This window comes from Diadema setosum, chromosome 2 (genome assembly GCF_964275005.1).
Source record: "Diadema setosum chromosome 2, eeDiaSeto1, whole genome shotgun sequence".
Taxonomy (NCBI): Eukaryota; Metazoa; Echinodermata; class Echinoidea; order Diadematoida; family Diadematidae; genus Diadema; species Diadema setosum.
In genome coordinates this window covers 10,023,228-10,046,769 of record NC_092686.1, presented here as the reverse complement: position 1 = coordinate 10,046,769, position 23,542 = coordinate 10,023,228, and the positions used below count along the sequence as shown (strand labels likewise).

General features: G+C 39.5%; 2 protein-coding genes across 2 annotated transcripts in view; one reads left to right on the top strand and one right to left on the bottom strand.

Moving 5' to 3' along the window:
• The window catches only part of LOC140238261 (cadherin-like and PC-esterase domain-containing protein 1), a 53,380-nt gene extending 40,944 nt beyond the window's left edge, over positions 1-12,436 (bottom strand). The window contains exons 1-3 of the mRNA XM_072318200.1: positions 12,052-12,436; positions 10,786-11,394; positions 7,340-7,540 (exon numbers count right to left, since the gene is read on the bottom strand). Of these exons, the coding sequence (XP_072174301.1) occupies positions 7,340-7,540; positions 10,786-11,214 (630 nt within the window). The 5' untranslated portion in view covers positions 11,215-11,394; positions 12,052-12,436. The remainder of the gene's footprint in view (positions 1-7,339; positions 7,541-10,785; positions 11,395-12,051) is intronic.
• A 3,462-nt stretch (positions 12,437-15,898) lies between these two features.
• On the top strand, positions 15,899-21,414 carry LOC140239651 (RIB43A-like with coiled-coils protein 2). Its single transcript, XM_072319484.1, has 5 exons — positions 15,899-16,207; positions 17,967-18,048; positions 18,592-19,055; positions 19,458-19,852; positions 20,387-21,414. The coding sequence occupies exons 1-5, from the start codon at positions 16,091-16,093 to the stop codon at positions 20,466-20,468; spliced, it is 1,140 nt and encodes a 379-aa protein (XP_072175585.1). The 5' UTR covers positions 15,899-16,090; the 3' UTR covers positions 20,469-21,414.
• Positions 21,415-23,542: the final 2,128 nt, after the last annotated feature.

Genomic DNA, 23,542 nt, shown 5'->3' with positions numbered 1-23,542 from the left:
TCCCTTTCTAAGCTACCAAGTATATAGGCTTCTGCAAAGCTGTGTACACAAGGCATGAACAATAGATCTTCTACAAGTTCAGAATGGATATCAATTCAGCTTGTCCATTTTCATGTGAAATGGAGGAATGGTACTATTTAATACCCACATGTAATTGTGAAAAAATGTGAACAGGTATCAGTGGTATATTAAATACTTGCTGAAGCATGACAGCATGGACCTACTACACACATTCATTCATTCATTCATTCATTCATTCATTTATTTCCATATCAAAACATAACATCTACAAATATCAAAACACAAAATTGCCTTGGTACATTTATACATTTTGAATGGAGGGATCATGGACTATGAACGGAGGTCTTTCTTTCATCCGACCTGCATTGCCGCCATCTGTGCATCTTGATGAGTGCATTCAGATGTTTGGACATTGACGATGGTATAATCATTCATCGTCACTGACAAAAGAAACGTTTCCCTCATTTTAGTTTTATTATTTCGCGGAGGTGCCTTTTCAGACTTAACTGCCCTTGGAAAATTGACAATGATGGGGAGCAGCAAACCTCAAATCATGACAAATATTGTGTCACAAAATTAGCAATTACAGAAGTGGACGCTTGTAGATGCGCATGTAACATTGCTTGATAATAAGACATACATGTCGTCTACCATTACTGTCCATGTTTACTTTGAAAGAATGTGGGGAAAATGGGAAAAAGTTAGATTACAAATTGTGACCCTGCGCCTCAAAACAAACAAAAAATCGCCAGACATGAATTTTTAGTTAAGACCATATTCTGAAATAGCAGACTTTAAGCTTTAAAATGATGTATAACTCAAATGAAATGGACTCTCCTAATCTATCTAAATGTTGGAAAAGGGCACAAACTCAGGAAAAGTGTGAACTGAGAAAAGAGGCTCTGAAGTACAGTGTCTATTCAAGCGCTTAATCTTCACCAAACCTTGCTGGCTGTGCGATGAATGGGACAAAAAACAGGAAGTAAACCACCAGAGTAACAACAATGAAGGGATTATCAGATTAAACTGAAATTAAGCATGCCTCATTAACACATTCTGTCCATAATTAATGCCAACTTTCAAAGCAGTAGCACTATCCTTTCAAAAGTTATTAGAGTTGAAAGTGAAGAGTGTGGACAAGGTTTTTCAGAAATGAAAAAGGGATTCTAAAGACACACCTAATCACACTATTCTACCAAAAATGTTCGAGATAAACTGCTAATAAAACACACTTTCCTGCCCGTCTTATGATACCAAAGTTTAGCATAATGTAAAAGAAGACCCACTCTTTCAGAAAATATGAAAAAGTCAAGTTTGGCTAGGTTGACCCATTTCACTTATTTTCAGTCCTCATGCAAAATCAGTGTGTGGGACTTTATGTTCGTTTTGAGGTGCACGGTCACAATTACAACCAACCTGCCAAAATACTTGCTTTCTATCGTAAAGTATGTGCATTTTGCAAATGAAATCAACTGAGTAATGCTTTTCCAATGTATACTACAACTGCACATGCAATTTTCTTGATTTAAGAGAGTTATTATCTTCTGTGCATGCAGTTTCTAGATATCTCAAAGCGCCATCTTGTTTTTACTCCAGGCTGGCTGTTGGTGATGCACGATGAGATCAAAGCAGGAAAGCATTTTTAAAATGTTATTGTGATGCTTTTCACAGAAACAGGTGTTTGAATTAATAAACGAGCGATGTATGTCCATGTGTGGTAGGTCCATGATGACAGCAAGGTAACCTTCTAGTGCAAGTTTCTCACCGTCTCTCTCCGTCACATACCCCAAGGCTTGGTTCACCTTTAATCTTTGCAAACAAGAGCAAGACTTGAACTTTTGAAAGTTCTGTGTCGGTAATTGGTTCAAGTGTACAGACATGAATGGGCACCTTTTTACAATACCACCCGAGTGACTACAGCAACATGTATTAAAGTAATTTAGTTGACAGAAAGACCGGTGTTTGCACTTGATGATGAATTCTCAAAGTCATTGTGTCACATGTTTAGGGATAGTGAACATGCTTCCCAATGCCAATACTCATTTCAGTCACGAACAACTTGCCAACACATGAAAAAGTTTCACAATGAAGCAGGTTTCGCTCTACGACGAGGGAGGCTTAAACCACTCTTCTTTCTCTGCCGGTTGCCAGAGTCATCTTTTTATTTCCCTATCCATCTGCACCAACAACAAAACTCCTTTGCGGGGACCGCCTCGTATCACTTTTCAGGTATGATCCATTCATTGGGTCCTCACTCTTGGTCTGTAAGCTTTGCTTGAGAATTATCTGCTATGCAGGCTAGGCATGCGGCAAATACATCTGCTGAGATTCACAATTCAACCATCCCAAGAGTTCACAAACTTTCACTGTTTGTGTTGAGATTGGTGAAAGCACTGCCAACGTGACAGAGAAGCGAAAGTCATGAGCAGTATGGGATCAAGGTGAAATGTATTGCATGATAAAAAACATATTTTAACATGGTACAAGTGTACATTGTATGGAAGAAAACAACAGCATATACTAATAACTGAATACTAATCAATTTACTGTAGAATCAAGATTTGTTTTGTAACTGAAAAAACATGTACATAATGGGAGTAACAGCCAAAGAAAGAAAACATCCATCATAAATGTAGGATCAAACATAGGACAAAAGCATCACAGAGCATAACCATTCTTCCTGAAAACTTCAGCAGATAACTCTCCTTGAGCTTTGGGCACCCAAACATTTGGAGTCAGGCATCCTTTCCCCGAAAAGTGCATGACCTTGGCCCATATGACCCTTTCAAAACCACTTCTTCAGAGTACCACTAAAAACTCCTAGGTCCATAGTTACCAGAGGTGATGACAGACTCACCATTACAAAACTCCACTGTAGACTGCTAAGCAAAACAATTATACAAATGATGCACAGGACAGAGTGGCTCGCTGAGAATTGGATGCAGGAGTTTAACTTTGGAACTGTTTAAACCCACGAGTGTAGCGAGTGGGTTTTAGACTGTTCCTTAGTTGAACGAGAGCATCCAATTCTAACTGATCCACAAAATAGGCCTGTCCATCATTCGGGTTATAAAATGGGCCTGTAAATTCACAAAATACAGTTAAACTCGCCTAAGTCGACGTCGCATATGTCGAATAATCGCGTAAGTCGAAGATTTTAAAAAGTCCCGATTTTTCCCCATTGACTTACGTGTATTAATTCACTCACAAGTCGAATTTTTTAAGTCGAATACTTGCCTAAGTCGATGAAATTCCAAGAACACTTTCACGGAAAAACCATTGAACTCACCTTGCCTAAGTCGAATAAGATTTTATTGTGTAATAAATCATTGTCAAAATCTTGAGACGCAGGTTTTGTTTACATACAGTATATACCAAAAGAAACTTTGCGTTAAAAACATTAACGTTTCATTTACGTAAGCGGTTTCACCTGAATCGTTATTAACGCAAACTAACGATCGGGAAAATTAACGTTTGTAGTAATGATGAGTAACGATCCCAAGCGCAAATTAACGATGTTTCGTTGACATTAACGATAGTAACGCAAGAACTCACGCGAGATTTTGGTTTCCGTTACCCAGACCTGGTGAAAGGACGACGTATCGCCTCTGCCGAGTGTAGCCGCTGCGATGTATATGCCTTATATACTTAGCGGAGTCTTTTCGCGAATCGTATCACGATTTCGCGAATGGTTAATATGCGACCGGGGTCACCAAAAACGCACGCCGTGCCAATAACAACAAAAAAGCCCGATGTTTGCCTTCAGTTTTGGAAATGAACAGCGGTAACAATCGGCTCCATAAGATGCTAGAATAAATGTCAGATGTTTGCTCTTAATTTTGGAAATGAATAACGGTAATATTCAATGTGGATAAAGCGTCTTGCTGAAGGGCAAATATCGGGCACACCGCTCCAGCTCTCAGCTCCAAAGTAGACAACATACATGTACATTATACACGTGTATGCGTGGTGTAACTGTAAGTCGATTTTTTTCGACTTACGCACAAGTCGAAACTCGCCTAAGTCGATGTGTTTTGCTCAGTCCCGAGAAGATCGACTTATGCGAGTTTAACTGTACAACCTTTTTCCCCATCATGTGTCCGGTACACCTGCAACACTATAAACGGCAGTGGTGGATTAGTAAAAATCAATGCATGATAACTGACCAATCAGATTACAGAGATTCTAAAGCTCATTTTATAACAGACTATTACCACTCATAGTTGTGACACACAGGAGAAGAAAATCAGAGATGTAAGTGATGGCCACTGCAACACTGAATCCATGTTGACTGTTTTCTCTTGGTATCATTCAATCTTTCTTCCTCTCTCCTTTCTTCCTTCTTTTCTATTCATCCATCATATCTACTTATACTTCTTTCTATTCAGTTCTTCTATTACACATGTGTACCTTAATCTCTCTTCATCTCAAAATGGACCCATCCATATACCTGCACTTCTTTTTTCTAGTTCTCCTCCCTTTTTCTTCCCTTGTTTTTGTTCATTCTAACTATCAATCACATTTACAGTTCATCTTCTCTTTTCTTTTCTCTTTTTTCCACTAAGCCATCCATCCATACATCTATCTTTCAATCCATCTCCATGATCCATCCATCCGTACGTCTAAATGCTGATAAATTAGGTTTGAAATAGAAAAATCAAATAAACCCTCAACCCCATAAAACAGAAACAACCCCCTCCCCTCCTCAAACAATTGCTCCCCTTCACTGCATTGGAAGTTGGGTCTATTTCTTAAAATTTTGAATTTACTGTATCCAATCCACTTCCTGATCAGTATGATAAATCATAGCTGTCAAATTATTCTTGTTTTGGATACTATAGCACTCATCTCTTATGAAATTTGACCCAAACCTTGTACACTGTAAATGTCACCTTGGGAATTTTCCAGTGAACTCGACCCAAAATACTGAATATCTTAAAAATGACCACATAACTTCAAACGCTGAAAGAAATCTGATTCTGACAGCAACTGCCCAGCTGCAGAAATCTCAGCATTCCACTCACACAGCCACTTGATGATTTCTTTCTTTCACTGTACCTTTATGATTCAAACACTACTGGGATGGGGGATAGAGAAGCTAGCCAGAATAGAGATCAAAGCTTCAGTTTAAGTTTCAAAGAACACCATATTTGTGTGTGTGTGTGTGTGTGTGTTTAATAGATTTGCTACCAAAGACATAAAGGGATGCTGATCCTAAGATGTGTGTAAAAGTAAAGTTGTGAGATAGGAGAAGGATGTCATATTAACAAATAATTCTCGTAGTTTAAACCTTAAACCTTTAAGACAACAAATAAGCATGCTTTGCATTTTAAATGATAAATGCATGACCAAGCCGCAATGATGGTTATTTTGAGGTTCCTCCCTGGAAACCATGTGAAAGATTTGTCATTAAAGAACTTGATCATTTCTGTTCCCATACATTTCTAGTCTTGCTCAATTTCAGTTGATCTTTTTTTTTTTCTGATTTCCAGCATCTAACATGATATAAATCATCTCTTCTGAGCATAAAAGTCAAAAATGACTGGTTGCCATGTGTAATGTGACAACTTAGTCCAGTACTAGAAGAAACAAGAGACCTGGGGGTCTCGCGCTCACCTGAGTATCGCAAGTTCACCTTCCATGCATTCTTGCAGACTCTTACCTGAGAACATCGGAAACTTATGTTGGGGGTAGCTTTGAGAGCTGGGGGCATGGTGTCCATTTACATATTCTATCACACTGGTAAAAATGCCTGCCAAGTACACTGTACTTTATAGAATGTTGGATTATGCAGTTTGAAAAAAACCCCAACAACTTTAAAGCCCTATCACTTTTGATTCTAGAGAAAAATATTATTGATGTTCATTAATTTAGGAGGTTTGGACCCCCTGGGGCCCCAAAGGAAAGCATGGTGCCTATTCAAACACTTTGAGATCTTATCCCCCTCGGAATGCTACTTGCCAAGTTAAGTGAAAATCCATTATGTTGTTTTCAGCAAGAAGATGAAAATTTAGGCCTGCGTTTGGACCCCGCCCCCATCCCATCCCACTTCCTTGGGTACCGGGGGGGGGGGGGGGCACCCCTAATTCTCCCATGAACAAACTTGAAACAACAGTCATCAATATACTGATACATTGTATTAACTTAGCTTAATCATTTTTCTGGTTCTAGAGAAAATCTGTAAAGATTTCTTACGGGGAGGGGGGGGGGGGGACCCCTGGGGCCCCTCAGGTGGGGCATGGTGCCCGTTTGCTGGAATTGAGATTCTATCCCCCTAGGGATGTTACCTGCCAAGTTTGGTGAAAATTCATATTGCCATTTTCAAGAAAATGATGAAAATGTACAATTTAGGCCCCATTAGGACCCCTCCCCACCCCCTCCCTGGGTCCCAAGGAGGGCACCCCTGATTCCGCCATGAACAAACTTGAAACTACAGTCATCAATGTACTAACTCATAGTATTAACTTAGCTCTATCACTTCTAGTTCTAGAGAAGAAGATTTTTTAAGATTCCTTAATTTTTATTTATTTATTTATTATTATTATTTTTTTTTTTTTTTTTTTTTTGGGGGGGGGGGGTCTGGGCCCCTCTGGGGGCCCCCCAGGTGGGGTATGGTACCCACTTGAACAAACTGAGATCCTATCCCCCTAGGGATGCTACCTGCCAAGTTTGGTGAAAATCAGTCAAGGGGTTCTCAAGAAGAAGATGAAAATTAATGTAAAAAGTTTACGCACGACGGACGACAGACTACGGACGACAGACAACGGACGACGAACGGCGGACGCCGGATGAAGAGCGATCGCAATAGCTCACTTGAGCCTTCGGCTCAGGTGAGCTCAAAAGAAGTAATGAAAGACACAACTTCAACATTGCCGAACTTATACATGTCATTGCGTGTAAATGTCCTTGACCTAGAAGAAATGACAGACCCCTCCCAAAAAAAAAAAAAAAAAATCAAAACAAGATGAGGGTAACAGTTACATTGTGCATTTGCTTGTATTTTTCTAGTAAATACGTCTTGTTTTGGGGTTTTTTTTTGCACTCTAACTTGTGATATAACCATCAAACCATCGAATTATTGCATGCAGTGCAGCATACAGTATGCAGAGATATAGAATTCAACTTATCAGTACAGCCTAAATTCCTCAAATGAAAATAATCACTCTGAATGGACAAGGAGAAATGCAAAATTCAAAAAGGAGATGAGAATAACAGGCGATCACGATCACCCAAGCGACCTTCATCAACAGATTAGCACTTATTGGCATCGTCACACAATGTCTGCTGCCACTGATTAAAAGCTTCTGCTCTTACCGACTGCTTCAGCTTCCTCGACTCCCTCTTCATCCTCCTCCTCCTCTTCTGCCTCCTCCTCCATCTTCTCCACCTTCATCTGGAAGCCGAGCCCCTCCAAGGCCTGTCGGTAGAGCGGGAGGTCTCGCCGGATGAGGTCCTCCTCTCCCCTCACCACGGCAACCTTGGCTGCATCCTGGAATCTCTTCAGAGTAGCATCTTCCAGCTGTTGAGAAAAGATAAAAAATCATATTCAACTTGTCAGGAACTCGAAGCACAGAGGGAAATTCTCTTCAAGCTAATTGATGCAGCGTTAAGTCCATAACAACTTTAAAATAAACTCTGCAACAACTCAAACTGTGATACATAGTTCATGATTTCATTTGATCCTTACACATCAAATGAAGTACTTGGGACAGTCTAAATGCATCACTTCAAAGCACATACATGGAGAAAAAGTACATTTATCATGCATCTTGTTCATGCTCACAAATGTACTAATACTTAAAATGATCTAATACACTCAAAGCAACACACTCTCACTCCTATGCATCCACACACATGTTATCACATGTTATCAGCTACACATTAAGAATCTCAGAACACAGAATACACATGTGCTTGTACAAGATGAAAAACTATGACAACAACAGCCCCAATTTTTCATTCTCAGGTGCGAGGATGCACAGCCTGCCTAAAATATGAAGTCAAGAATATTTGTGAAACAGCATAAAATCCAAAAGAAAAAAATGGGGTGTTTGAAACAGCATGTTTACAAGTACAGTACAGGATCCCCTGAGGCATTTTGAGATGAGAAACAAGGAATTGTCTTTCTTCTGAGCAAGCCATCTGGAAACTCAGTGCTAAAAGCATGTCAGACAGATATATCTGTGGACTGATGAACCTGAAATAATACCATTCTCAATTGGAGCATTAGACGCATAAAAAAAACAAAAAAAACTCATTGGGACTTTGACCCTCTTGTACTAAGGGGTCAAATTCATATAAACTGCCCAATTATATTCATGCTATGACTCAACTCCCCCCCCCCCCCCCCACCTTTGAAGAGCATAGTTGTTCAAATACCATCACAGGTTATTTGAGAAATATGACACGCAAGGAATATGACTCCATTCATTTGTCTCATACGTGTATATTCATTCAGCTTCTTGTTCATGAGCAAATACAGTATACTCTGCAAGTCTTACCCATTGTGCTACTGATATGGGACTGATTTTGTCTTTTTGTATGTAACTGAGGTATTATGGTGGATGTTAACAAATGCAGCGATTCTCGTCTCGACTGTATAAAAGTCAACAGATATTTTTCTTTATTTTTTTTTTTTTTACACGATTTGTACATGAACCTACGTACAAGTACAAATTGTCTTTAGAAAAATTCCTGCCTGAGCAAGTCCTGATATATTGAGGGTATTATGTTCACATACAGTCTTAACAGACAGTAGAAAATCAAATCAATTCATGAATATAAAACTAAGCATCAAATTTTGGTCATTTCCGGTCATTTTGTGTATCAAGTCAATAAGGCATACAGCACAACTAAGCATGAGGAGGTACCTACACTTTGTAGAGACAATCAGACACTTTGTTTGATGGTATGATTTAGTAGAATTTGTAGCATTTATCTTCTGTTTGCTACCTAAGATTAAAATTTGATGAATCAGTTGCAACATATCTACTTTTATTCCAAACAATATCCCCATAAAGGCAGTACAAAGTTTATAAAAATGTTACAAAAACACTTAAAAATGTTGTTGGGTATTTCATTTTATTTATATGTAAACACACACAAAAAGCATTCAAATCAAGACATACATTGAAAGGTTAGAAAAAGAAACTGCAGTAACATCAAGGGTTTTAGCATCAATTTTGGATGTGTGTATTAAACACAGATCACAGAGAAAACTACACATTCCCCATACAAGTTGTCATATATTTTAAGTTGTTATCACAAGTGCTACTGGCTGCATTCAATTATCTCAGACATTACACAAGATGGCAGGTCTTTTGTGTTGAACAGTATCAAAGATATTTGGAAAGTTTTCATATCTTGTGTAAATTTTCTGATACATTTCAAACCAAATGCATATTATATCACTAGGAAAAAAACAATAGCATATAATAGTCTCTTTTTTTTTTAAATCAAAAAGGTAATGTACTGCCACATCACAGAGTCTACTGGTACACCAGACTAAAAATAACTTCAAATGGGAAACTACTTTGCTAAATGCATTTCATCACAGAGGCGCAATGAAATACTAACATTTCTGTCTCTTACCACTCCATATTCACCCCTCCCCCTCCAATCAGGACAAAATGCCTAAACATTCACAAGAGCTTTATGGAAAACTTTCAGGTCACCAAGCATTTTCTTATAATGGAATTTCTGTGCTTATACTATAACAGAAAATGAGTGGTGGAAAGTATTTGTTTGGATTTGCAGGAAAGAGTGGGGCCTAAATGGCAACCCTTTTTTCTTGGGTGTGCTTGAAGATGAGCTCGACCTCTAGACAGAGGCATCATTGTGTTGGAATGATGGAGCGGACCATCAGAAGGGGGTGAAAGTTGTCGACTTACTGAAGAGAGAGAGAGAGAGAGGGAGGGAAAATAGGTGCCAGGGGAGCATTCTGTCAACATGGGATGCATTTAGGACCAGTGCTCTGCACCCCCTGGCAATGACTCATAAAACTTGGGGATGGGGTGGGGTGGGGTAGGGCAGGGTGGTTGAGGGAATGGGCTTTAGTGGATTTCAGGGGACTTCCTGGTCTGATGTTCAGGGCCTGTGTCTTTCTACCACTTAAGAGTGTCAAACACATCCAAACTGGCTGAGAGACTCTTGGCTGACAAGTTTTTGCTGATTCAGGGGGTTCTAGCCGAGTAAACATTTTCACTGTGCATAATTTTACTAGAAGACACTGTTGTTTATTCTGCAGCAGAATACTCTGTACGGTTAATATAACAGTCTTCAGCCTGCTTATACCATTAAGGGGATGATAGTTCTGGTTGAGATGGGGCGTAAGGTGTTCAACTGTTTGTGAGATTATGAGAAACCTTTTATGAAATATGAAGGAGTATACAGGCCCTATTCCAAGTGAAATTCAAAGTTTATTTAATGAAAATTGGTTTTGAAATGGCTGAGATATAAAACCAAAACAAAGCAATAATGATAAAAGGTGGGACCTGCCTTTTATTAGGATCACTTTTTAAAAATTTGTTCTTGGAATGTATCTCAGTCATTCCCATATCAAGTTTTGTCAAATACACTTTGAATTCCTCTAGAATTCAATGCTCTTTGATATTTAAAAAGCGGATTCTAATTATTTTATATTGTGAAAATTCATAAATTGTACTGACTGGTGGGTCAATGTGGGAATAACTACAGATTTATCAGATTTGAAGTTATGGGATCCATCCTAGACAGGGATTCTAACATAATAACGAACTGAATTACCTCTTTGAGGCGATTGTACAATTGACTTCTCTGCAAGTCATCTTTCCTTGCTCCACTATCATTTTCTTCTGCAGTTTCCTGATGCACTCCGATCGCCTTCCCCTCTTCATCATTGCTCCTTACTGCATCCATGGCATTGTAGTCAACCCCTTCCAGGATGTTCCTGTAAGCTCCCGACGCTTTCTCATCCTCCTCCTTCGCACCCTTCCTGTCTTCATCTGTTAACCTCCCGACAATGTCCCCGCCCCAATCGCGGTCGTATTTCAATGGGTTTGTCTCCACGACAACCACCGCTTTTCTCCTCACGTCCAGTTTCCATGGCGAGCCAGCGCAAGACAGGCATAGGGAGATGATGGTGACCATGGCGACGAAGAGGAGGATGTTGCGGGCGTGTCGGCGCAGGAGACGACCCGCACAGTGGTGCATCATGACTGTGCGTGGTCACATTATCCTGGAACTTTGCAGCTAGCAGCTTGAATGACACCAGCGCGCGCTATGACTCGTGGGTGTGCCCTAACGGCAAATGTAGAACTTTCCCCTTCTGCATCAAGTCCAGTTCTTGGGTGGTGATAACGTCGTCTACAGACTACACGCTAAGGAATTGAACACCTACAGGGGACGGAGGAAGAAGAGAGCCAAAATCTGAACATCATTTCGAGGAATGCTTGAACAATATTGGATAATTGTGTACATGAAAGTCTTATGCATAAGATAGTTACACCAACTGACACTGTTTCACTGTATGGAGTTCTAAGTGAGCTAATCCGTAGCATTTGCAAGTTTAGAAAGTTTCTAGTTAGTATTGATAAAAAAACCAATGATGACAACAACAACAAAATAGCATTTTGTTTTCCTTTTTGGCAGTCACATAAAATCTCCCATGATGTGATCATATGGTAAGCTTTTAACCTCGATCACTGCAACAGACCAAGATTTGTTGTTGGGGGCAAAAAGAAAAACTTCAACACAAAGAAACTTGAGACTTTCATTGCATCTCACAAGTAAAGCTTTCTTTGTAAGGCAGTTACTGTCATTGAAGATATCAGTTATTGACCTTTAAATTTATAAAATTATATACCAAGCACTTAATTTCACAAGTAGAGGTCTACCAGTACTTTGAAGCAGTAGGCTACAATCAAGTTAAAGCTGATGACATAGAAAAAGACCACAAAAACAAAAACAAAACATTGGAAAACGGTACCGGGTAATGAAAAACATGAGCACGTCTGAATGTGTAAATAGATTGTTGATCTAACAGATGTTCACCTTTTCATAATGGGAGTTCCACCACTGCGCCTTCTAGTTCTATTAGCTGTCACTGCCAGAAGAAGCCACCTCACGATCAAAGGCTTCCAAAACTCAACCACCGTCGTGCGTAGGATACGAGGAGTGTCGTCGGTTTTAATATAGCGGGCAGCTGCAGCAGGGGCAGCCGCAGTTCTCGCGCTAGTGAGAGTACCTTCACGCCGAAGGCTGCGGCCACTGACAGAAACGGATCGCGGTTAAATGCAGTTCTATATCCTACCTAGAACTTTGAAGTAGAGAGACTTTCCAGGACGTAAATTTATGGCGAAATATCCAGTATGATAATCTCTGCTCACATCGCCTCGTGTGACCGTTTGGATTTCACTGGACGAAGGTGAATCCGATAAGAGAAAAATTTTGGCAAGCAGATGATGTGTACTCTTCTGCACTTCACACTGTTGCTCATTTCCTGCTGCAGCTTGCTCTGTACTAAACGGCAACAGTAACAAGCCATGATCGCTTGAACGGCGGCGGCGGCTTCGGAGCAGTCACAGTCGAGAGTCCTCGCGGCGGGGATTATTGGTCAGTGAGTGTAGAAAAAGCTTACAGCATTGGTACGCTCGATCGTGTTTACATTGTAGGCCTCCCTCTGTTGGTGAATTGACGGTGTATTATTCGCACTGGTCGCTCCCACTGAATTCTCCCGATCCCATGCAACCACATAACTAGTACACACGCAATAACAGCAAGAAAGTACAGGGCCTACAGTACTGGTAGTTGGTATATAGGTAATGAAAAATTAACAAAGATGACGAGTTTGAAGACGTCAATTTTGTGTAACTTTTAATTCAATGAATTTATGTCACGTTAGAAATTTGTACTCATCAATCATCATAATCTCTATTCAAGACTTATGACAAATCTGTTTACGATAAGGCCTATATGGCAGTAAAGATCCCCGTGATATTCAATTCAAGTGATTCTATTTCCACATAAAGTAATACAAAGCAATACACATAACGCTTAGGCCTACATGAGTTTATAATATTATAAGGGACTTTGAACTTGGCACATAAGTTTCAACAAAACAGATACAATTGTAATGATATCAACTCTGTTTTTAGATTAAAATATAGACAAGACAAGCAATACAATATTTCATTTTGTATAACTCTATATGGAAAAGAGGAATTCACAAGAGAAGCATAACTTGTAAATTTTGTGAATTACTCTAGAAGATGAGGGCGTCTCAAGATCCGTCAAGGACTCCATGTATGAATTTTTTTGATATCATGACGTCAGGCGAAACAAACAGGAAAAAAAAACAAGGACTATGACAAGGCAAGAACGGGGGGGGGGGGCAGTTTATATTTCTGGGGCCACTCGCGGGTTTTTCATCAGCTAACAAGCCCAAAGAAAAAACAACAAAAGCAAAACAAAACAAACAAAAAGAAAGAAGGAAAAAAAAGTCGTCAATGCAACTTTCTCTTATTCCACTCCCGGGTTTTACCCGCCCTCCCACTTTAAGTTTTCCTCGGCTGAAAAAAAAAAAGAAAAAAAAATCGCTCTGTTACTACTGGCAATCGGCAATTCTTTTTTTTTTTTTTTTTTTTTCTGCCGCCACTTCCGGGGGAAAAAAGTGGGGGATGGGGCCAAAGTGGTTACACCCTATGTATGTAATTTTTTGTGTTGTGTAAAAAACAACAACAACAACAACAACAAAACAAAACAAAACAGTGGCGGGGAGCCAGTGTGTTTTAACGAATGCAGATTTTTAAGTATAGGCCTACATGTTTCCAGTAACAACTCTTATAAAACGTGGCATAGGTACAAAGTGATTTCAGAAGGGCATGAGATGTCTTGAAAGGATTCATTTTGTAACTTCTCAAGTAGCCTACTTTTACTCGAGCTATCATCTGCATAAAACCAAAATCAAAAGTCGTCTGTAAACGATACACATTCGATGTGGATAATACTACAGTGTACTAGTATAATCTCCCAACTCCCCGAGTGGTATAAAAATACATTATAACATGATTTGCGTTTCCTTTTCGTTATGTGTTTCATTAAGTTTGCTGCGTTGGGCTGCGAGGTTGATTTTATGAATTCTCTATGGTAACCGATAGTTCATGAGCAAAAATGAAATAAACTTTGAATACAACTGAATTAAATTAAAATGAAAATAAACAAACAAAAACAGTAAACAAAAAACAAACAAAAAATGCCTTTAAATACTTAATTCAGGCGGAAAGGACCTCAATAATGCATCGGTTGTATCACTAATTTCATTTAATCATGTATGGGAACACAAAGACATCAACATTTTGATTATGGGCAAGGTGCAACTTACTTTTAAAGCTCATTATTTTGTTTTTGTTTGTAATCATTGTCCTTTCTTTAAAACCATTCTCATTCCCTATATGATGAATCTTTGGGATAATTCTGCTATAGCGAACTGATCATGGAAGAGGACAAAACAAATTCAACCTTATTTATATACTCTTCATTATCATGATATATATATTTTTTTAATTGCTTCTACCTTCTCTTCTTCTTTCCCCTCCGCCTCCTTCTACGACACTTCCTTCTCCCCCTTCATTTTTTAAAGCTAACCTTAAAATGACTCATTTCCTTCAGAAAGCAGGAGGGGATGTATTGCCCTTATAATATTAGGCCCCTTAGTCATAATGTGTTACGTTATTCATGAAATATCAAGTTTAGTTTCATTCTCTTTTCATTTTTTTTTTGCCTCTCCCGGAAGAGAGACATAATAGACGTCACTTTTCTTTCGTCATCGTCGTCGTCAACAATTTGATGTATTCTCTTTAACTTTCCGCAGCCACTCTGAGTTATGACCACTAAACTCACATTGCAGGTATAGGGACCTACATAATCTAAAAATGCCAATCATGTTTGAATATGGGTGCAGTCCGACAATGTCAAATGGTCAATGAACTTTACAGATATACAAAACACTGCATGTACGATTATGTCCACAATGGGGTCTAGGCCCTACTCTCAATAGCTTTTTAACAAAGCTTTGATCTAATGACCACCAAATTTACATCACATGTAGCTATATCACCTAAAGATGCCGGTGAAGTTCGAATATTGGTCAAGTTGGACAAGATCATAATAATAGGTCAAAAGGTCAATGAACTTACCTTGAAAACACTTCTTATCACAAATTGCAATGTGCTTTCTTTTATTTCTTGTGTGTGTGTGTGTGTGTGTGTGTATGTGTATGTATGTGTGTATGGGTTAATTATTATTATCATTATCATTTTGCGTTATTATAGGCCTAAATCTGTACTTGCACTGTACTCATTATACGATTACCCGATGGAAGCTGCGCTTTTTGGTGCCATGCCTCCTTGAATGTATGTGATACATACATTGTCATTGTATCGCAATCAAAAATATCCTGTATTTTCTTATTATTTCCTTTGCTTTTTTAGCATCTTTAATCACAAACATCTCAACTTAAGAATGGAGTAAGCTCGTTTTGCGATAAAACTCTTCACTTGCTGCTTTAAATCAATAAATGAAACGAATACATTAAGGACAAAGACATTGTGATGATTATAGGCAGTGAGATTATACAGTTAGTGAGAAAAATCTCTTTGATTAAAAATGATTTGCACTGCGACGCCATCTACGATGCCGAAATGTAAGGTTAAAATCTCATTACTCTACGTCACGTATCCGTGAAATAAAAGACTGTTGTTCATTGGTTTAAAGAAGTCAAAGCAACTAGCGATATCCAATGCCGCACCGGTTTTCATACTATCATGCTGAGCGAGCTGAACGCATTTGTTTACGTGCCTTGTACCTTGACAACAGCTTTGCACAGTGTCACACACACTCGACTCACACACATGACGACTCGTAGATCGTAAGTACAGTACGGCTACACACAATATAATATAGATCATCACCGAGCGAACGAGGTAAATACTCGCCGGTTTCCCAGCAAGAACACTTCTCGTACAGCAAGTCGTCGCGCCACATTAATATATCAGTCTAAGAAACGTAGCTAGCAACAAAATAAAATCACAAAATGTATAAACTTGATCTTCCCATCGATTTGAAGGAACAGGCTGCCATCGAGCGCCGACGGAATTTGGAGTTGGAAAGGCAGAGCAGGATTTTCAACGCAAAAGTCCGCACGATTGGCGTAAGTTGCATGGGGTTCTATGTTACTAATAACTAACTAGACGATATGTTAGACGTGATCAGTGATGGGACTGACTGTCGACTGCCCAGTTAGACCACTCTATGTATCTGATGTATGGCGAACAGAATGTAGAACACTAACTGATTTAGAATAGAGTCTAACGTTAGACGTTCTATTAACTCAGTGTGGTTGTGTAAATACTGTGGTTGGGTGTCTGCAATGCCAATACATCGACGTTTTTCTGTCAATAGAAACTTAAAATGTCTCACAATTTGCTTGAAGTTTTACTCACATCAGGACACATACTTGGACCATAAAGAAATGGTCTACTGTAACGCTAAAACAGGATAGCGACTCTAGAACCTACTTAGCCTACTCTTGAATTCACAAGCGTGCATTAAAAATGCGTTTCGCGGTGTTCTACACACTCCAAGATAACTGCTTTGAACGTGTGGGGTGTTTATTATTTTGACGCACTCTGTTACACCGTACGGCGTAATTTTGAGACTGACACCCCTACCCTGTCTTGACAATATGTGTTAAATGCATGTAATGCTTTTCCAATGTGCATTTATAATCTACGGTATCATTGTTTTGCTGTAGATCTTGTTAATTATCAGGTTTTTCAGTAATATTTGGACATCTTCATATTCCCAGTGAAGAATGCAGAATGACTGCACGTAGTCTCGTGCGTGAATGTTCGTTTTGCTCGCACAATGCTATAAATAAAGGGGTGTCTTTTTCAATGTACAGTGTCGATGTGTTGTTACTGTTGGATACCTACCATGATATAGGGTTCTATAGTCTATGCGGTCTATCTAACAGTAACATTTTTAATAATAAATGTTTAAGTTGTGTTGTGAATGTATTTGTAACGTTAATGTTACACCGTAGTTGTAGGACTACTCTCTGTAGGAGTCTCAAAAGTGCATGTAGATGTACTAAGTGTGACAGCTCTTTCATGCTCTCCCTTTTATTTTAATTTCTTGGTGATCATAATGAATGAGAGACTGAGTAGATCTATTCTTACTGTTATATAAACTTGAATCTCTGGTTAGACAACTGTCCTTCTAATTAAAAATCATGGCATATAGAATAAACTTTGGGAATCTTGACTTGGATGGAAAATGTCTACATTCGGGTCTCAATTTGCCAATCATCTATCTTAAGAGTCTACACAATATGCTAAAATAGATAGGTCTAGAAACTCTCAAAAATATATTTTCATTCAGTAATTCATTTGTTGCTCACATTTGCCAAAGTGTGTGTTCATTTTCTGCAATTGGATACCACCAGTTTAGTCTGCTGAGAAAATGATGTCAACCAGTGGTAAAATCAAATATTAATTGATTCACTGATTTAACTGAAGAAAGCTTGATGATGCTCAATTAATTATTCAGCCAAGTTTCAGACTGAAGGTAGACCCTACACAAGTTTTGTAGATCTAAGTAAAAATCTGTAGAAAAGTCTGATTTTTGTAACGTGTTATTTACAATATCACAATTTATTAGAAATCTAGTAGGAGCTACAACGTAGGTACAATACACATGTACTAGCTTCTACAAGTTCTAGATCTTGTGCAAAAAAAAAAAAAAAAATAATGCTAAAAATGTCTGGTAGTGTGATGCACTTGCACAAAGTGTACACTAGATTTTTGGGACCTACAATTTGTCGAACATCTGGCAGGTACTTACATGTATGCTGATATTTCCACCATGCTAACCTCAATTTGTCTCATTTCAAAAATTTCCCGCCACAGGTTGATGTCCAGTCACTCAAAGAACAAGCTCATGACAGGGATCTACAGGAGCAGAGAGAGAAAGAGAGACATGAGTCATTTGGTGAGGGAATTACCCAACTGTAAACTAAGTGTACTGAATATTAGAGTGTAGAAAGGTGTATCTGATAAATATCAGTGCACATTTCAGTCTTTTGCCAATTTCCATGCTTCAGTGGTTATGTTACTTAAAGCTTACCTGACTTGTAAATGTTTCTCTTTGCTGGGACTCTTGTTATGATTTCAAATTTGGATTTCAATATTGAGTAAATGTATTTGAGTTATCATATGTCCTTATGAGGCTGTAATAAATAATGATACATGCGTGTACAGTAACCTTGAAAAAAAAAAAGAAGAGATCAATTTGTGCACAAAGGAAATACTTTGTGTTTGATTAATTTTGCAGTTTATCGAAATGTGTTGTAAAATAAGGTTGTGTGTCTCATACAATATTAGTGACATTTTGTGGAAAGAATAATCAATTGAGCTGTCACATTATATGAAACGCTTAGCTTTACAGTATTATCAATGATGCAGATATCCAAATGTTACTAAAAAGCAAGAGCCATACCAACCTTGTTTACCATCTTTGCCCATGTTTGTGCAGCCGCTGATATGATCCGCAATGACAAAATTGCGGAGCTGCTCCAGAGGAGGCAAGAGCAGGACATGCGCAACCTCAACAAGGCCCTGAACGAGTTCCGGGACTTGCACCAGCAGCCCGAGGGCCGCCGGGAGTGGGACCTCTATGACCCCGAGGCCAAGAAGAAGGACAAGCCCGCCCGGGTGTCGGACGACGACCCGCGATGCGGCCCATCCAGCATCCAGAAGTTCGACGGGGAGGACCTCGGCGGCAAGGAGCGGAAGAAGCTGATGGAGGAACAGATGCGGGAGTGGACGATGAAGCAGGCCAAGGAGAAGGCGCTGAACAAGAAGAGGCAGGAGGAGGCCGACCGCCTCTACGACCTCCACCGGCAGGAGATGGACCAGAGGGCCTGCGAGCTGCAGGCAGCAGAGGAGGCCTGCAGGAGGGCCATCAATGAGGCGACAAGGGACTACAACAAATCACTGGTGAGTGAATGCAGTTCACTCATGGCTTGTGATGGTCTGTTAATTAAATGCGGGATAGATCCTATGTTCTCATGTACAGATACTAGTATTTGATAGAGCATCCTGATTTAACCAGTATTGAAACATGGTGGCCAAAGGAATTTTTCCTGTTTGCCCTTTTGTTGAATAAATTTCTGGTTGTATGCAAATCAAGCAATGCCTTAGATATTTGCAATTTTGAAGTATATGTGAACTGTGACTTCTATTGACATATTTGTATAACCATTGAAGCAGCGGGATGAAGGATGGTGACCTTGTATACTCAGGGTTGGTAAAATGACTGTCATGTATGTGATTGACCTATCAGGTTACTCATCTCTAAAAAAAAACCTTTTTGTTTGTGTGTACTCTCAAATTCATCAGGCTGATGAGCAAGCAGAAAAGAACCGCCTGAGAAGCGAACAAGATCTTGACGACAACTTCACTGAGCTCGCCAACCAGATCAACAGCGACATGCTGACGGAGAACCCGGATGTGGCCAGCAGCGCCTTTGGCCCCCACCGCGTCATCACCGACCGCTGGAAGGGCATGTCCCCCGAGCAGGTGGCCGACATCCGACGCACCCAGGAGCTGCAGCGGCAGGAGAAGCAGCGCATCAAGGAGGACGAGGCGCAGCGCGAGCAGGAATGGAACGACCAGAGGCTGGCGGACGCGCGGGCCGGCATCCTGATGGACCGGGAGCAGGAAAGGCTGCGCAAGCAGTTGGAGCGGCAGCAGTTGGAAGCCAACTCCAGGCTTTCAGCGGAGCAGAAGGCACAGTAAGTTGGGGAAACTAGTACTCCAGTTTTTACAACATTAGCACTTCAATTGCACTGTGCAAAATGCATAATACTAGAGCTACACTACATTGTGGCGACAACTCAAAAGCCAGATGGTGCTACTTCCAGTGGGTCATCATTTCACTGTTGAAGCTAGGTTGTGATATTTTTTGGAATATGTGCATACCTCGCAGAGATTGTAGTGTTGTGATAAAACTTCATGCATGCATTTTTGTTGCTTTGTGCATTAATCAGATTGGAACAACCTACATTGAGAAGGCAAAACTGCCAAAACTTTCTTAAGATAAACCTAAGATGTCAGTGTCCAAAGCTTTAATCTACCCTTTCCTGGGTGAACTAGTAAACTCTCACATTAGTAATAGATGATGATGGATCTAAATAAAAACAACCAACATTCCATCAATATTACTGGTTTGTTTCAATGAGACTCGTTCTCTGTTGTTTTATGTGCGAAGCGTACAATTTAATACATAAATCTTCAATTTTCCCATTTGTCTTCCCTTGATTTCTCAGAAATGAATTCCTCGACAAAGAAGTCTACACCAACCCCCCGACGGCGGCCTACTTCCAACAGTTCAACAAGACGAGTCGATAGAAGTTGCACAAACTCGCGCCCCGCCTGAATTTATTGAGTCGCCTACATAGTAACATACTGTGTCATGGATCACCATTGAATGGCCAGTGAACGCTACACCCAGAATTCAGTGTTCCTCTGTGATACATCCCGAGACGTTAATGGACACGCTGTGTCCAAGGCTTGCGTGATTATTTCTGCTTGAGCGTGGTGCAACATGTGCGTTTGAGTACAAGCAAGGTGGATGGAAAAAGCATACAGACTTGTCGCACGGGATGAAACTTTTCAGTCAGGTCATTACCAACTCGTCTTCTTACAATGAGGGACAAGCCAAGGGAGGCGACTGATGCAAACTTGTTTCATGTTGTAAAGGGTGAAATATACTGTGATGTTATGTATTTATTTGTATTCAAGTTAAATGAATCATTTATACCTAAGAATATAGATTTTTTGGGCTTCATCATCATCTTATATTTCATGTAAGATTCAGGGAGAATAAAAGGCAAGCAAATTTAGAGTTTTTGAGGCCTATTCCTTTGCAGATAAAGCATTTACAACTTGTAGTTTGTATTGTTGATGTACTCAGCTTGCTGCAAGGGTGAAAATTGATGTGAAGATGAGTCCATGTCTCTGTAGTCACTTGATGAATTTTGATTTATAAGCAGGAGCAAAATTTAACTTTAAGAATGTTGCAGGGTTCACCTCTCATCTGCTGTATAGCAGGAGAGTTTTCTTCAAAGACTTATGTGAAAAATAGCATTTCTTAGGGAACAAAAAGTGAAAGGGCATGGTTGACTAATGTTTGACACTCGTGTCAGAAAGTGTCTCGTCAACCAAATTAAAGCGCCCATGATTTAACTCAGAGCGCGATTGTTGGATCAGGATATAGCATGTGCATATCGTGTAAATATTATACAGAAGTGTAATTGTATGAAACATTTATGAAATAAAAATGAGAAAAACTGGAGCATGTTTCGTACAGCATGTGCAGTGTCATATCTTTGCTGCGTTTGTACAAACTTTTAAGTTCATGTTGGCAAATGTCTGTAGTTTGTAATGACCGACGTAAAATGTGCATGATTTGTGTCTCTGTATGTGTCTGAGTGTTTGCACAAAGCTCGTGGCCTTACTGCTAGGCCAACTACCCATCCATGGCTTTTTAGGCACAACAGAAGCTGCCTGTGGTCAAACAATTTTGCCTTGTTCATCAGGGCCCCATTTCATAAAACTTGTTATCAGTGACAAGTTGTCATAGTTGTAATAAGCCACTGAAATCCTTGCATCTGATTAGCTAAGAGCAAATTTGTCATAGAAATGTGGCAGTTGTCTCTGACAAGTTTTATGAAACGGGTCTCAAATAATTAAAAAATAATTTTGGACTCCAAGAGACCCCAGGGTTTAGTCCTGTTTATGTCTGTCTGTGGTGTGAGAGTGTTTTGTGCTCTTGGGTGATGGTGTTGTGCATGCACATTTGTGTGTCTTTGGGATTGGATATAGCGATGTGATACGATCAAGATGTACTTTGGAAGCTTGCTTATGTGTCTGCCCTTCATGTACAACACAACTTCTATTGCATGCTTCCTAAGTAAAATAGAAATATCAAAGATATGTTCCAGGAAAAATAAACTGAATCACTATTTCTGGCTGTAGGTTTACTTTTTCCCTCTCCTTGTCTTTGTCTCTGCCTCAATTTATCCCAGTTTGAGACAAGATACTGGACACAAAGTGTCCCCTAAATCAACAATGCAGAATATCTAGCTCTCTAGAACAAGCATTTGCTCAATCACTGCTCACATGAGAGTCGGCAAAACACAAACGGTCCAAATAAATCACATTTTCAACAAATCACATGGGATTTACACACATATAAGATGAAAAGTTAAAGGGGCATAGTCCCGGTAGTGTAGAGGGCGCTGTTGATGATACTGCCAATCACCGTTAGCATTTGATACGAAGATTACCGAAGTTGAGCTGTCATCAAGAGTAAAGTGCGTAGGTGTTGCTAAGAAACTTTGCCTTCGTTGTCTTCTCTGCGCATCGCGCAGTCTGTAGTAATGCCAGGGTGCGTGCATATGTGCTTGTTATTATGACATCACAAAAGAAGTTTGCTAAAGCTGTCATCCCCCTCAGCCGAATCATGAGCCGAACTGTGATCGGACCACTGACTACAGTGGATCGGACTTCTTCGGACTCGGGGAAAGTGGGCCAAAGCGTAAGCGCTAAAGAGGAGTCGATAGCGTAGGTCTCTATAGGAAACTGGCGCCGTGCGCCTGCGTACGCATTTGACTAAAACACTGGGGACCATGCACCTGTAAGTATTGTGTTGTTTGAAAGTTTATATGGTGATGTAAATGAGGAAGAAGGGTATGCAGTAACACCATGTATATGTACATAGTAGTCCTTGAAAGGCTAACCAACGGTCCACTTGGGACTATATACATACGGCGTTACTATGAACTTTTCTACAAGTTGAGTATTGATGCTTCCAAATGTCCCAAAACTGATTCTACTGTGTTAAAATAGATTCATAAATAAGAGCCAGTATACACATGTGTAAAAACAATTTTTGATTTACATAGTTTATTGCATCTTTTTTCTCTCCTCTCAAAGAACCTGAAAGATACAAGTGTTGATATAATTGACACAAATCAATCCACATTTACTCTGCCTATGTGCCTTCAGGCAGCATTTACTATACCTGTAATACATATTTCATGCACATATAATTTTGTGTTTGGAGATGCAAATGCAGTTCACGATCAAAACAGAAATGGAATAGAATAGAAATAAATAGATCTTTCTTTAAATAAAAGTCACTAATTTGTACGTCTAATAGATGCACGTAGCAGATGTGGCAGATAAACACATGGCTAGTCATAGCTTACAACGGTGTACTTCAATGAGTTTTAAGAAAAGAAGAAAGCAAAATAATACACTAGCATAATACATTTGGTGTCATAAATGATAAAATATATTACTGAAACAAAATTCTTTAGGTGGCATACAAAATGACATGTCTGACTGCTGGAGAATTCATTTTTTTTTTCTCTTTTAAATAAGGCAGTATTTATTTATTATTATTTCTTTTAATGAAT

What these genes read in the sequence shown, in the direction of transcription:
- LOC140239651 (XM_072319484.1), top strand. Translation starts at nt 16,091, where the DNA reads ATGTATAAACTTGATCTTCCCATCGATTTGAAGGAACAGGCTGCCATC. An exon ending in CAAAAGTCCGCACGATTGGC is followed by an intron (nt 16,208 to 17,966) that starts GTAAGTTGCATG and finishes TTCCCGCCACAG; the next exon opens with GTTGATGTCCAGTCACTCAA. An exon ending in GGGACTACAACAAATCACTG is followed by an intron (nt 19,056 to 19,457) that starts GTGAGTGAATGC and finishes CAAATTCATCAG; the next exon opens with GCTGATGAGCAAGCAGAAAA.